We start from the raw sequence: 16,091 nt of genomic DNA on the forward strand, positions 1-16,091 counted from the left end.
TACGGACTTTGTCAGGAACTGATTAACCTCATCCTTCGGCTTCGGTCAATCAATACCTCACCAGGTCTGCATTGTCAAAAGTGGACCTAATCAAAAGTCAATAATTCTTTTCTTAACGAGATTACTGCATTTTTTAAAACTTGTCAGAAATAAGATTATCCAGTTTTCGATGCAAATATTGATCATGATGCAAAATTTTCGGGAATTTGCAAGAAATTTTAGGACTCTCAAGTCTCAATTGGCCACTAGCAAGAAAAGTAGGTCATTGAGTTAAAATTTGAAAGTGAAAAAAAATACCAGAGTCATAAGTCAAATAAATGATTTTTCATTCCCACAAGGGGAATGTTTTTGCCTCGTAAACATCCTTTAAAGACACAGATTTTGTTGAGGAATTGCTACATACTGATTCCTTATAAAATATATTTGTTGCTATGTAGACAAGTTCTGTTGCTATGGATGAATTAACTTAAAAATACTTTCTAAAAAAAATGTTTGACAATGTTGATTCTGGGCAATAGCAATTCAACAATAAAAATCAGACAATCCTTTAAAAGCTTAGATGATTATGTGCTAAAAATAACTCTCATTGCTTTGTTGCTAAGGAAAATTTGCTGTTGCCATGGAGATACCTTATTGTAAAATAGTCTTAAGTATACAAGGAAGAATATTAAATATTTTATTATTTCAAAATATGTTTTTGGTACTCAATGTTTACAAATTATACGATTTTTCTTCCAATGTTTTACAAGTATCCTTTTTTTCAAACCATCCATTTTTGTTTCTTAGCAACAGATAGGAATTTTCAAATTTGCAAAACTTTTTATTTCAAATTCTTAGAGAGGCTTTCCTGTGATTTTACACGAAAGAGATGAAACAGTTGTATTAAGATGGTAAAATGAATAATATCGACTTGATTTTTGCGAAAATAAGCAAAATGCTGAATCAGCAAAAATGGTAAACATGTATCTTTACCTGTGTCTGTAGCAAATATACTACAAAATGTAATTTCTTTTTATTACATTGCCAGAACACTTTAGAAATGTATCTTTCTTATTACACTAAATAAGAGAAAATCTCTTTATTTACGTTTCTTATAAAGCCTTCAAAATGAGTGAAATTTCGACAATCTACAAAGAAAAATTGGGCGGTTGCTAGGGAAATTTCTTTGGCCATGTTTCCATAGTGACCCAAATATTTTACCTTCCACATACACGGCTTATAGCCCAAGAAAAAACAGTGGGTGAAAAATCATTAATTTCTGAGAACCCCTTGCATCACATCCTGCCTGATTGTTTCGTGGACCTGTACTTAAATCATTCTATTTGTCTTGATTCCTGATCAGAAAACTACATGGATATATATTTTATTTCAGTTTCAATAGATTAGAAAAAATTAAGAAAACCACAAATTAAATCATGTCTGAGAAATCAGACATTGATATTTTTCCAGAGCAGATCTCACGTAAGTTCATTCTGCAATGTCACTATAATTAAATTGAGTCTGAACTACATCACTTAATTTACAATGTTTGTGTAGTAATTTATTCGATAGGTAACTGCAAAAGACAAACATACTAATTCGCAGTGCGAAACGGTGATTTAATTATCATTAAAGAATTTCAGGACGGTCGGGGAAACGACATAGTGTTTTAACAGTAAAAAATGACCAATTACCCCAAAATCTCAATACGGAAAACCATAATTATCTCCAAGTCAGCTTGGATATGTGAAAACGTTAAATTATCAACATTTTCTTCTTTTTTTTCGAAAATGAATTTGAAGATAATTGCGTTAAAATTGACATATATTTTATTTTTTCCAACTAACCGATTACAGATTTTCTAACTGAATGCCATTGTTCTGACCGAGTAATCGGGTTACCAGTTACAAATTGCCATCCCTAGATTAAAGCAAATGAAAACATCTCTACTATATTCATGTAGTGTTAGTACGTCTATAGCATTTTAGAGTGAAAGAGAAGGCATTATTTAAAAAAAAAAAAAAAAAAAAAGAAAGAAAAAAGAAAATCTGCGTGTCATTCTAGGGCACTGAAGATCTGTGAGTATTTCGTGACATTCACAAAAGCATACTTACATTTATATGTATCAACTGAGGAGTAACTTTCTATTGGACAAGGTTTTGAAAATTTTGTACAATCTGTTTGATAATTTTCCTGTATAACACCCCCTCCTTCATTGTATTCTGCACAGTGTCCTAAAAAAAATAATTCATGCTTAAAAAATAATAAGAAGAAAATGAGCATAATTCTAAGGTGTTCAAAAATTGTGTATATTAAATCAGCTTGGGTAGCGGACAGTTCATGCATTGATCAATACCAAATGAATGTATACATGTACAAAGCATTTTTTTTCAAAATGTGTTTCTTCAAACAACCTGGAAGTTGTATTGCATGAGATGAATAATTCTACTAAACTTTTCCCCCTTTTTACATTAAAGAAATGAGTTTCAAGTAAGGTTTTTTTTCCTACAATAAGACACATTTAAAGAAAAATTATTGTTTAACAGAAAAGACAAAATAAAAAGTACAACTCTTCTAAAATAAAATTACAGAAATAAATCCCAATATTTACCGTATATAATGTCGACGGCTACACCACACACTTCAACAAATTTATTTAGGTAGTGATTGGGCAAGCAGTGATAAATAAATAAGTCTGAAGTTGTACAATTCTGTGAAAATGATGAACAATTCTTGAGACGACTGGCTTGTTCAAGCTCTGACATGCTCAGAGGACATGATGGTACATAGACAACCGTATCCTTTGTCTCTGGACAGGAAAGGATCAGCTGAGGATTAACAACCTGTAAAAGATTTTTTTTTGAATAGTAGATGTATACTAAACATTGTCAGATTTGTTTATTTTTTATTTTTTTGAAAAAGTTACATGTAAAATGTTCACATTTTATTGGATACTCTATGTAAGTATAGACCTAAATATTGCATGCAGGTACTGAGAGGTCTGCTTTACTTTATATGTGTCTTATCGGTCCCGATAAAATTAACAAATATCAAGTACGTTTACGCAAGTGAGTTAAGGCAAAGTATAGACGTTTCTATGAAAATGAACTAATTAAAACGCATAAGGGCTATACTTATTATGCAGAAAAGGTTAAAACTTATTTTCTAATGAAAACTTGGTACCCACGACAAGTAATAGCCAGTACACATTATGACGTCATATTATGACGTCATTGCTCTCTACTACATAAAGTTATAAAGAACATCAACAAAATAGCTTCGGCGCAAGGGCATACCCTATTTATTTTTAAAGAAACAGGGTCTAATTAGAAGCAGAATATTCCAAGGATTTGTGATATTACTGCACAAATGTCGACCAATCAATTGTTTAGTTGCTATTTGTAAAGTTTTGAGTTGAAACGGGGTAAAAATTCACAGTCCAGTTTTAGTTTCCTCAAATTTTTATCAAAAGAGAAAGTGCATAGGATTTGTGCAGCACTTTTATTAATCTTCAGAATATTCTTCGTAAAATTATACATTATTTACTTAAAATAAAATAGGGTATGCCCTTGCGCCAAAGCCGTTTGTTGATGTGTTTTATTACTTTGAGAAGTAAAGAACAATGACGTCATAATATGACGTCATAATGTGCATTAGCTATAACATGCCTTGGGAACTAGGTATGTAAAAGAAAATGAATTTAAGTTTTCTCTGTATAATAAATATACCTCTTTTGCATTTTTATTAGCTCATTTGCATAGAAACGCCTATACCTAGCCTTAAATCACTTGCGTATACATGTAATATACCATACCATGCTAACTGTTCATTGAATTAAGTATTTAAAAAAATTATTACAAAAAATTGTAATAATTGAGGACGGCAAGAGAGAATTTATATTAAGTTGTAGAACAAAACTAGTAACCCCCCCCCCCCCAACACTACCCCCACCACCCCTTTCCAACCGAAAAATAACTGGTCATTTACAAAATGAAATTTGTGCGAAAAAATAAATAAATAAACAAAATAAGATATAGTAAATACATGTAGATAAAACAATAAAGCACTCTAAGTTGGATAAGTCTAGACTTTAAGGGAAAGCGTATACCGCAAGATTTGTTTGAATGAACTAACCCATGTATTACAGCAAAGATTTTACTAACTGCTTTACATGTGTAGCTCGCTGGTCTGAAAAATTGTGATGGACGACCAGAGAGCTACAGTGCCATCCATTGAAAAAAGTGTATATTTATTGCGCACAAAAAATGCGCTGTTTCTTGATTTATTTCCCTGTATATCTCAAAATGTTACTAAAAACGTGTTCCTAACGCATTCTTTTACTACTTCCACAACAAAACTGTGCACGAAGCACGTTGGCTCGATCGAATTGTCTTGTCACCCAAAATGGCAGTATAAATAGGCGGAGTTTTGGATGGTCACAATTACAGGCCCAGGAGGGTATTAACAATGGTTTTACGGAATGTTTTGTTGTGGAAGAAGTAAATAAATATGTTAGGAATACACGGTTAGTAATGAGTTGGCAGCTTAAATATACAGAGAAATAAATCGAGAAACAGCGCAATAAATATACACTTTTTTCATTAGATGGCACTGTAGCTCGCTGGTCGTCCATCCCAATTTTTTTAGACCAGGTAGCTACAGATCTACAGCTAAGATTTTACTGGAAGCTTTATTAATAATAATTGAAACACATATTGACTTTAGGTCCCTTTTCTGGCAAGTTAGCTTGAACTGATTTACTTTTAATGTTTTCTTCTTTATTACTTTGATATTCCTCTACTAATGGAAGGAGTTAGTAAATTAATTGTTAAGCATAAACTCTTACAAAGAATTGCAAGACATTCGTACAAAATTTGACTGCCATTAAGTCGTCATTTTATCTTAATTCAGGAAGATCTTAACATCACAAAAATATTTTTTGGACTCTGAGAAAATTTTATAATATAAAGGTGTACATATTGTGTTTGTATATATGTACAGGTGACTCTCGATGGCTCTAACTCCGATCTGTCGAAGTTCTCGATCTCTCGAAGTGAACCTCCGGTCCCTTTTTTTTCCTCTATATAACTAAGCAAATTTACTTCTGATCTCTCGAAGTTCTCTATCTCTCGAACCAAGACCTGGGTCCCGTTACACACATTTCATTGGTTTTTACTCTCTATCTCTCGTAGATTTGATTGCGCGTGTGTACAAGCCAATCAAGCGTAAAATTAATGCAGCTTGTACTTACCTGGATAACGGTAAACGCCTGGGACTGGCATGGAGGCGTTCACTGGGTGTTTACATACAGTACCAACCAGACCCAACCTGACACCTAAGCAGTCCCAGAAAGCAGTCCCCGGGACTGCTTTGGGACCGCTCTGGGACTGCTGTGGGACTGCTCTGGGACCGCTCTGGGACTGCTCTGGGACTGCTGTGGGACTGCTCTAGAAAGCAGACCCAGCAGTCCCAGCAGTCCCTGGGACTGCTTTCTGGGACTGCTTTGTTCCACTTTCATGAAACAGGTTCTGAGTGACATGATAGCTCCGCCCCTTGTGTATTCTGAATTTGCAGGCTCCCTGTTGTTGTTTTGTTTACTTTCAGCAGAGAGGTGTTTAAGATAAAGAATAAAAAAGAAACCAAGGATTGTTTTACAACATTTTGATAAGTAGAGATAGATATACATGTAATTACTAAATGTCTTCAGGGGCTGTAAATTTACACAATTGTAGTCTAGAATTGATTTTAAAAAATGAAAGTAGTTAAAAGGGAAGTCAGGAGATGACTTTTATTAACTTTAATACAGGTGTTTGAAAAATATATATATATATAGGCCTATTTAATTAATTAATGCTAATTAAAACTTTAATACAGGTGTTTGAAAAAAAAATATCGAGGCCTATCTAATTAATTAATGCCGTCAAGTTACGGAATGTACTCAAAGTTTGCATTAGCACTATTTAAAAACAAACAAACAAACAGAAAAAACAACAACAAACAAACAAACTCTTCATTACAATAAGACATTCAGAGGGACGTACTGTACTGGATTTTTTTTTTTTTTAATTGAAAAAGCTAAAACCATATGCATGCTAAAAAGAGCTTTCCATGCTATATTTTACCGCCCTCAAATAAAACCTAATAATTTATAAAATGACCATGAAATAAAATTATTCTACAATTCTTCAGTCATTTAAAACATTATATTTGTGAACAATTATTGGGGGATTTATTTATGAATTTGTTTTTGATTCACAAACAAGTAATTAAAAGAGTGAATTTATAAACATTTTAAAATATTGGGAATTGTGACTTATTTCTTATTTGTTTTGTTTGTGTTTTCCTGGCCGATTAATGAAAAGCAATACAAATGTATAAAATGGTGTCAACACCTGAAGTTTCAATCGCCTTCGGGCATGATTAGCAGAAAGTCAATGCATGTTATTTGGGTATCAGTGTTACACATCACTGAACATGCTGGTCAACAATGACACTAATTTCAATCTATGTACTGCAAAAAATCTTCGTTTCAATAAATGTGTATAAATTTATTTCGGGATTAATTAATTTTGAACATAATCTGAGGGTTCCATTCGCGTGATTTACAGACGTACACTCAAACGTTTATATTATAAAAGTATTATTGTTTTCTGTTACATAGATAATTTAACGATTATTAAATTGGCAAGTCAGTGAAAATAATCATGACTGAAATATAATACACAAAGAATTTTTCAAAAGCTCCAGTACTTAAGAAAACTGCATTCAGAGTATAGTATGGAAATCGGCCTCTATAATTATAAGGCCTATTTAAAGCTAGTTTTGATAGAAAATAAATAACTCAAGTTTAATTATCTACAAAAAAAAAAAAAATAAATAAATATGGAAACCAGTATCAATCACAGTAATTTAGAAATTGATTTATTTTGGTGAAAAATTAATATACCACAAAACTGTGTTTAAATATTCATGTTATTTATAGGTGTGAACGTCTTCTTTGTTCAATATTTATTATTTGTTTCTATACGCGTAGTGTGATTTTCTTAACAGTTAAAGAATGACTGTCGCATGAGGATTGATACTGCTCAGAAAGAAATGGATCATCAATTTCAACTGCCTTTTATAGTTACATTGTTTATTGGTAATCTCATTTCTGAGTAAGCTCCGCCCATTAAATTAATTAACCCCGCCCACTGGGACTGCTGGGACTGCTTTCTGGGACTGCTGGGACTGCTTTCTGGGACCGCTGGGACTGCTGGGACTGCTCTGGGACCGCTGTGGGACTGCTCTGGGACTGCTTTAGCAGACCCAGAGCAGTCCCAGAAAGCAGTCCCCGGGACTGCTCTGGGACTGCTTTGTGTCAGGTTGGGTCTGGTTGGTACTGTAGATGACACTATACCTGTGAGCATCCGAGTGTTGGTATAATTAATTAGTTATGATTGGTAAATTATAAACGGATTGCTTCACAACTTATTTTGACTTGACAGCGATACGATTATTTTTAGAAAATATTTTAATAAACGTGTCAATAATTTTCCATAAATCATGGAGTTTTATTAAGAGTCTACATAATCCTAGTATGACAAACATTGCATGAGAAATCCTATCTCAAGAACTAAATTCCTATTTAATACGAGAGATCTGATGAATTAAGGACCCGATCAAGCCCGGGGGGTAGCCACACCGACGATCGCTATTCAGGTTTCATGTAATCATGAAATGGGAAGAAATAAATACTTAAACTTAAGAAGATCGTTTTATTTATTCAAATACAATTATTGTTGTTGAAATCAAGTGAATTACAGTGGCGGATCCAGAAGTTCTTCGGGGGGGGGGGGGGTTGAGGGCCGAAGGGGGAGGGCATGAGAGGGGGTGTCCCCCTCCCATTGGTGGGGGTTCGTGGGGCCTCCCCCGAGAAATTTTCTTAAAAATGGCTCCAAATGGTGCATTTTCCAGCATTTTAGATTGAATGACTTAGTTTTTTGCCACTTGTTTTTTCAAGACCGGCCTACCCAAATTTTCAAGAATTTGAACAAAAAATTAAAATTTTGAGATTTATTTTTACCTTCTATGTAAACATGAAAAATGAGGCTCTTCTAAAAAATAAATAATTAAAAGTAAAATCTGATAAAATTAGAAATATCGACATTTGATATATAATATCCAATTCTTTATTTTAAAATGCACGTCCAATGTGTCACATGTGAAGCTCTGAGTACCAAAATACAACTGATGTGCAATTTCCCAACACTTAGAAAATTTGGATTTTGTGTAGAAACCCTAATAACTCTTTTCAACTACTTGACTATACTATTCATATAATTTGCAATATAAACAAATAATGATATTTCATATTGAAGAATAAATATAAATTATTTTGGAAAATTCTGAAATTATTACTTATTCATGGGGGTGGGGGGTGGGGGGGGGGGGTAATTATAATTATAATTTCTAACATGAATGCACCCTTTAATTCTATTTTTTTTACCACTAACTAGCCGAATGTCTTGAAAGTCTCGAAGGGTCTACTTTCCCAGTATAGTTATGTCATGAAAATATTGTATCAGGGACATTTATAGCATAAAATATACGTCCCTGATTGTATTAATTGATTTTTTTTAATAATAATAATCACAGTTTATTCAAGTAGTTCAATAAAGTAACATTCTATTATCGAAGAAAGAAAATTCATGAAAGAATACGATACCGTAATAACTATGTGCAGTTTCGGTTGTTAGTGTATGACCTTGTGTCATCACTAGCTGCATGGACTATCATGATCTCTGTACTGTTGGTTACTTGTATTGTGTGCGCTCAAGCGGAAAGGGATTTCTCGTGGTGGCTGTATAATTCACCTCTTTTTCTAAAACAATGGGCTTGGATAGAGCCTCACTTATGAATATAGTTATGGATTGGGCGGGGAAGTATATGTTGATAATATCATTGCACGTTTTCATTCGTATTTTACAGGTATAATTCAGTGGCGGATTCAGGGGGGGGGGGGGGTTGGATTTTTGTCAAGTTATAATGCCGATCAGTATTGTGATAGATATACATGTATATCACAATAAATGGGAAGTGCAGAAAAAATTCATTGTGTCATTTACAACTTGTGTATTCAAAACAAAATTCAGTTCGATATATTTTAGCCACTGTAATTCATATCTGGTAACTCAATGCGTTTCGTTTTAATATCCTACGGAAGCCCATGTTGGGGAGCAGTTCATGTAATAACTTTTTTATACATTCATAAATTAATAGATAAATGATGACAAATGTAAAACAAATTGAACCGTAATAACAACCATTGAGACTTAGTTTTAAATTTTTTTAATACTTTTATTCAAAACTTTTATGTATGTTATCAATAAGAAATTATTTCAACGAGGCAATGGAGAATCATTTCCCCATGTGCAAATTTTAACACAACCACAAATAGATCGGCCGCTGCTGCGGCCTATAATAATGCACATTACAAGGTTAGCTTTTTAAAAAAAACTTAGAAAGTCAGCCAGTGGCATATTATTCCATGCTTTGTGGTGAACAAGGGTTTCCTTTTAATACAGCGACAAGAGTGTAGGCCAGTACCCCTAGAGGAATGGGTTTCACTCAAGTAAGGTAAGTAAAGAATCGGCAAAATGAAGAAGACATCATGATCTGTACTGGTTTTCATTTCATGAAAAAAAAAATTCTTACAGAAGAAATGAGAAAGGTCCTGAAATCGATTGAAAAGTAATACTGTAAACGATTTTAAAACTGTACATGAAGATGTATTTTAAACTCATTCATAATATATGGTAAGGCCATCATCGCAGTTGAGTTTTGTCTAGGGTGGGTTATCAGTATCTTGTTTTGCTCTTGCTATAAAGTGTTCCGGCCATTTACTTTGCGTCCTAGAGCAGCATTTTTGTCTCAAACACTTCAAGACAATTTTCCTAGTTAAAACTGTTCACAATTTACTTCGTCGTTGAGAATGACGGAGAACAGACCAGTGTATAAACAGAGGTCGCCTCATCAAGCTATGACTGACCAGAGAGTGTGCATGAAGAAGCGCTCCCTCTGGTAAGAGAGTAATATGAATTTCTATTCAACGACTCGTCTAACTCGTCTAAATCCAAACTACACAAGCGCACTTGCAATTTCATTCCAACGTGACTAGTCAGCCCGTGGGCTAATTAATAAATGACCAAACAGTGACATGTCTTAGATATTCGTTAATCTGTAACATTTGGTTAAGACATTTGAGAAAGTCAATTGTACATCTTGTGTAATGAAGTATCACAACTATATCGCTCCATAAAGCACTTCTCTTGCTTATATGTCCAAAGATATTGATTGTTTAGTCAGGCAAGCTTTTTGAAAAGCTATTATTTGTCATTGCTTCAAAAAGGGTACATTTCCATATCTGATACATTAAAAAAAGATTGGATGCTCACGTGTAGAGCTACTAAATTCTGTTTTTCTACCTCTACAAACTGTCTCATACACTCTGAGGAGATATATTCATGTATATATCCATTACAACAAGCGTATTACTTTTATCCGCCTTTTTTAATTACATTCCCAAAAATATATTTTCACATGTAATGATACGACAAGAAAGGTGACAGGATGACGTTTTTACGTCTAGCATCTAGGATTAAGGCAGGTCGCGGGTTTAAAAATTCGCGCCTTCTGCGCATGATGACGCGCATAAGTCGTAAAACAAAAGCTAAGTTGAAAGTAATTCTTATGCAGTCTTAAATGGTCACTCGTATTAAAATAATAAAAAAAAGCAATACTTCTAGGAGTTTTCAGTGAATTAAATTCATTAGAATATAATCAGAAATATAAATGTGAGCACTTCCGGTTTTTCGGTAAACACCTTCATTTTCACCGTGTTCAATCAGAAACCCGGGATCTCAACATTATAGTTCAGGGTGTTTCGCTTTAATGAAATGTCAGAGATGGTAAACAAAATAATAAGAATATGGGTATCATTTCTATGTACATTTTAGCGATTCATTCACGTTCAACAACTTCTGTAATGTGCTGCATTTTCAGTGTTTACAAAATGAATGACAAGGTAAGCACAACAATCTTGTGTGTTAACGATTACTGTAGGTATATTCAGGGGCTTAGCTTGACTTAAAATTCTATAGTGAGGCAAAACTATTGCAGCCGGGGTGTGGGGAGCACCTTAGGCCCCCAGCAGGTCCAGGGAGGAGCTATGAAGGGGGTTCAGGGGGCGAAGCCACCCGAAGAAAAATGCATTGTTCTTTTATAGGGTTTTAGGCCTAGAATGTAAAAATCATACTTGTCTTGGACAGAAATTTCGTAAGGTTTACCAGTTTCAATATTTAAACACAGTTTGCATTTAATCATTTAAGATGCTGCATTTTTTTTTTAAAAAAGGTTAAATATATTAAATAAAAAATGTTTTTTCAACATGTTCAAACTTCTAACACATTTAAGAAATAAAATATCATTTTTAGAGTTTCATTGGGATATGACATGAAGTCAGTCAGGTGATCAAATTCTATAATGCCCAAGGGGTGTTATAGCAGATTTGATCACACACCAACTTCATGTCATATCCCGATGAAACTCAAAAAATGATATTTTATTTCTTATACCTACATTTTACTTTTTATTCTTGTTACAAAGAAATATGGCACTATTTAGACTTTGCTATGGAAATGCAACATACGTACAATACATATTTTATTAATTTTATATGAAAATACAACATTTTATAGATTTGTTTAAATGTTAAATATATATAGAATCTCCCATGATATATAGTTAAATATGATTTTTATCCAACAAGTTGTGTATTTTTTTTTTTTTTTTTATCCCTGAGCCTTGGCGAGGGGATAAAAGCACACAAGTTGGATAACAATCATATCCAACCACAAATCACGGGACATTCCTTTTATCAAATATCAAAAAAAATATCCAATAAGTGATATCCACGGGATAAAGGAGTAAACATGGGATGAAAACCATTAGTTTTAAGGTATGTCACTCGTCAGCCTTTTAGAAAAGTTCAGTCAGAACTTCTTACTTAAAAAGTGTTTATTACAATTCAATCTTTATAACATATTTCAATTAAACAATCTAAAATGTTCAACATTCAATTAAAAAACTGCTCAAAAATTCATAAAGAAGCAAGATTTGTAAGGGACTATTTCTTGTGGTGGAAGGATATTAAGCAGAAAATTCTGCAAATCTACACATTTATTAAATTTAATATCTTGGAACTTTAGCCTCACATACTTTTACTCAGGGAATATTTTCCGTTATGATAATATGAATATTAAATATAGGTCTCAATTTATATTTTTATAACAAAATTTACACCTTTACTCAACAAACTTTGCCAAAAAATGAAGATATATTAAAGAAGTCGAGATAAAATTTTAAACACAGTTTTTTGCCAGAAAATCCATATTTTGACCAATATTTCAAAATTTACATCACTGACCCCAACTTTTTCTTTCATTATTTTAAACTACTCGATACTTTTGACCGATCAGCACTTAAATTGTAAAAAATTTGATACAAGAAAATATTCTATTGCCTATTTAGATTTTTAATACCCCAAATATGAGACTTTTTTTAGTGCAAAAAGGTCACACAGTAATTTAAGCGCATTAATTTGCATGATTTGTTCAATGATAAATATTATTAAAACTATTTTACGTTAAATAAGATTATGTTTATTGCCATGGTTACATCTGATAAAATATGATAACGGTTAAAGTGATTAATCAACGAGTTACAATTTAAGTGCAAAAAGGTCAACTTAATTGTACCGTAGCTCAGTTAGATGCACACTGACCCCCCATTTTCTCAGCGATTTTGAGTCATACTATATGAGTACTTATCCAAAATATACTTCTCAAAGAATCCTTGATATAACAAATTTCACGAGTGACATACCTTAAAACAAATATTTTCTGCAATGTATTAAGGGATGTTGCTGAAAAATCTAATGAGGCAGTTGCCACAATTGGAGCTACTCCCCTGATATTATTATTTTTATCATCTGTAAAATGCATTCAATAAGGAGTAGATCAGAAAAATTTACAATGAAAAGGATTCTGTATGTCCAGTGCCCAGATTGTGGCTCCATGAACAAAGTGTATTAACAGTGATTAAGGAAAGATGCTTTACCCAACAGACAATGTCAAAGGTCGGGGAGTATTTGATATTAATGTCAAGGTTGCTACAGGTTATTGAATATAATTTATAAGGGTATATTTTTTTTTGTCATTATAGGACTAGAATGCATCATATGAAATGAAATTTTAGTTAATTATCAATAACAAAAAATTTTAGAAAGGGGCATACCACTGAGTCACTGAATTTTGTACATGAATGCTTGCCTAGAAAAAGAATTACATGTACATATATATATTTCTGCTTGCAGATTTGGATTTGATAACTATAGCCTACTTCTTCTTTCAAAATTATAAAGTCAATTGATTATAAGAACCTTTAGGTTGAAAACCTTTATTCCTTTTCTTTTAATTGCTCTAATAAATTTTTCTCAATTAGAATACATGAATTTTTTTAGTAAAGTAACTTTTTTATCCCTGATTTCTGTACAATATGATGACACAAACCTGGCACTAAGCAAGATAAGCATACCAGTTCTTATGATGTGTTAATTATAAATGTGCGTTATTGTTTACATGTAAAGTACACCGTATATATTATATATACATGCAGTATGCATTTCAATAATAAAATGAAATATTTGGAGATTATATTTCAAAAGTATGGTGCATGCTGGAACGTGAGAAACACATTTCAATAATCTATTCTCCACCATGAATATATATACACTGTAGTCCTCATAAAACTGAAAAATCATAGATGTTGCATATTCATAAGTTTTATGCTTCCTTTGTTTCATTCTTTATATGTATGTTATTGATGATGATTCAATTCAAGCAGCCTATATCTAGCTCTAAATCTGGTATATATCTTAATTGACATGACTCAGTCTGTAATACACATGTACTAGTTGAATATAATTAATATTTTATATATTGACTAGCCTTAAAAATGTTCTTATGAAATTAAGTGGATTGAAATACTTATTTACATGCAACTTAGGAATTATTTGTAAAGTATGCAGTGTTTTAAGGGGAATAAATTTTGCTTTAAAGCAATCTGATTATTAGTCCCCTACAAGTGAAACCAGAGGGGACTATAGGTTTCCTCTTCTTCTGTCTGCCCATCTATCTGTCTGTCTGTTTAGTTGTCTAGCTGTCTCTCTGTCTGTCAGTCTGTCCCACTTGGTTTTCCGTACTTTTTTCTAAACGCTTGGAGATATTGAGCTCATTTTTGGTATGTGAATGTATCCTGATGAGTTATAGATCAAGTTTGCATTTGGTTTTGCTTCATTGATTTTTGACGGAACTATGACCTTTTAAATTTTTAATGGTTTTTCACAATTTTTTTAAAAGCTTGAACATATTGAGCTAATTTTTTAATAAGACTTTAAATTAATTGATATATCAAGTTTGAATTTCATTCCGCTTCATTGATTTTTGACTGAATTAGGACATTTTCAATTTTTCATGGGAACCAGATTTCACTTGCCAATAGGGGACTAGTATTGCTATGGCAATACTCACAGAATGCTTGTTTACCATCGTTCTATTATTTCTATATTTTTTTATACCTGTTATATTTTTGTCATTATACATGATATTCAAAAGATGCATACATGCATTTTAATTTGATTCTATTCCTATATCAGTATGATCAGTGTTGCTGTATTTTCTACACAGTCTCATAACATATAAAATATACATATATATTCTAGACATTGAAGATGTAAAGCCACTGTTTTATTAAAGTTTTTATTCCAACTTTCCTACAATTGGCCCTGACCTGTGGTCTTAAAATTTGGAAAGTTTATTGAAAAAATGTTTGCAAGCATGCCAAGCATGCATATTTCTCGAGATATATGATCATGCATTCTCTCTTGCAATGTATATAAAACATATGCAAGAATACCATCCGGTCATGTACTATAAATGCATATTATATTAATTATTATTATAATATACCCCCCACAAAGTTTGGAGGTTATATAGGAATCACCTTGTCCATCTGTCCGTTTGTCTAGCTGTCTGTGCATATATGTCCGTTCCATATCTTTCTTACGGAGGAGCATTAGAATCTTCTACTTCACACAAAGATTGCTCATGACCTAAGGGTGTGTCATGTCCTTAACTGAAGGTCATGACCTGAGGGTGTGTCATGTCCTTAACCCAAGGTCATTTGGGCAAGTTCAAGGTCACTGAAAGAAAAAGTTCATAATTCATGTCCGGTCCATATCTTTCTTTTGCAAAAACTTGAATCCAGGTCATTTGGGAAAGTTCAAGGTCAATGAAAGAAAAAGTTCATAATTTGTGTCTGGTCCATATCTTTCTTATGCAAAAACTTGAATCCAGGTCATTTATGCAAGTTCAAGGTCAATGAAAGAAAAAGTTCATAAATCCTGTCGGGTCCATATCTTTCTTATGGATAAACTTGGTGAGTTACCATTTTGCACAAAGATTGCTTATGACCTAAGGGTGTGTCAGGACTTTGATCCAAGGTCATTTGTGCAAGTTCAAGGTCACTGAAAGGAAAAATTCATAATTCGTGTTCGGTCCATATAATCAGTATTGATGTTCAATTAGGCTACGCCTTAGTTTCATTTATTAAAAATTTATGATGATCAATTACCAGTTAATGTTTAAACAAATTCTGAACACCAATCCTAGTATTAGTGACTTGGCACCTTTTCTGAAAAACCTAGCGGGGGGTATAAGTCCACTTTGGACAGTTCTAGTTAATTTTATTTCGTAACCTTGACCTTATAATTATGACCTTGAACATTAAATGATCTATTATGATGACATAGGTGATTAAAACTAAAAGACAACTAAATGTAAGAAATTGATGGGTACACATTCTGCATTTATTATGAATTCATTCAAAACTTGCATTTCCTGATAAATCAGTATAACAGATAAACCAGTAAAAGTTTTTGAACTTTTGTCAATGAAAAGAAAATTTAGTCCATAACACCCAATTTTTTTTTTATTTTTCAGAAGGTGAATATT

At 32.7% G+C, this 16,091-nt stretch overlaps 1 protein-coding gene across 9 annotated transcripts in view; it reads right to left on the reverse strand.

Moving 5' to 3' along the window:
* LOC133203844 (uncharacterized) overlaps positions 1-16,091 on the reverse strand; it is a 161,697-nt gene that overhangs the window by 44,083 nt on the left and 101,523 nt on the right. For all 9 annotated transcript variants that reach the window (XM_061339640.1, XM_061339638.1, XM_061339639.1 and 6 more), the window contains 2 exons: positions 2,591-2,822; positions 2,094-2,213 (listed from right to left, as the gene is read on the reverse strand). In XM_061339640.1, the coding sequence (XP_061195624.1) occupies positions 2,094-2,213; positions 2,591-2,744 (274 nt within the window). In that variant the 5' untranslated portion in view covers positions 2,745-2,822. The remainder of the gene's footprint in view (positions 1-2,093; positions 2,214-2,590; positions 2,823-16,091) is intronic.

Source organism: Saccostrea echinata, unplaced genomic scaffold, assembly GCF_033153115.1.
Source record: "Saccostrea echinata isolate AGI-Se365-2 ecotype Australia unplaced genomic scaffold, CSIRO_AGI_Sech_v1 ptg000052l, whole genome shotgun sequence".
NCBI lineage: Eukaryota > Metazoa > Mollusca > Bivalvia > Ostreida > Ostreidae > Saccostrea > Saccostrea echinata.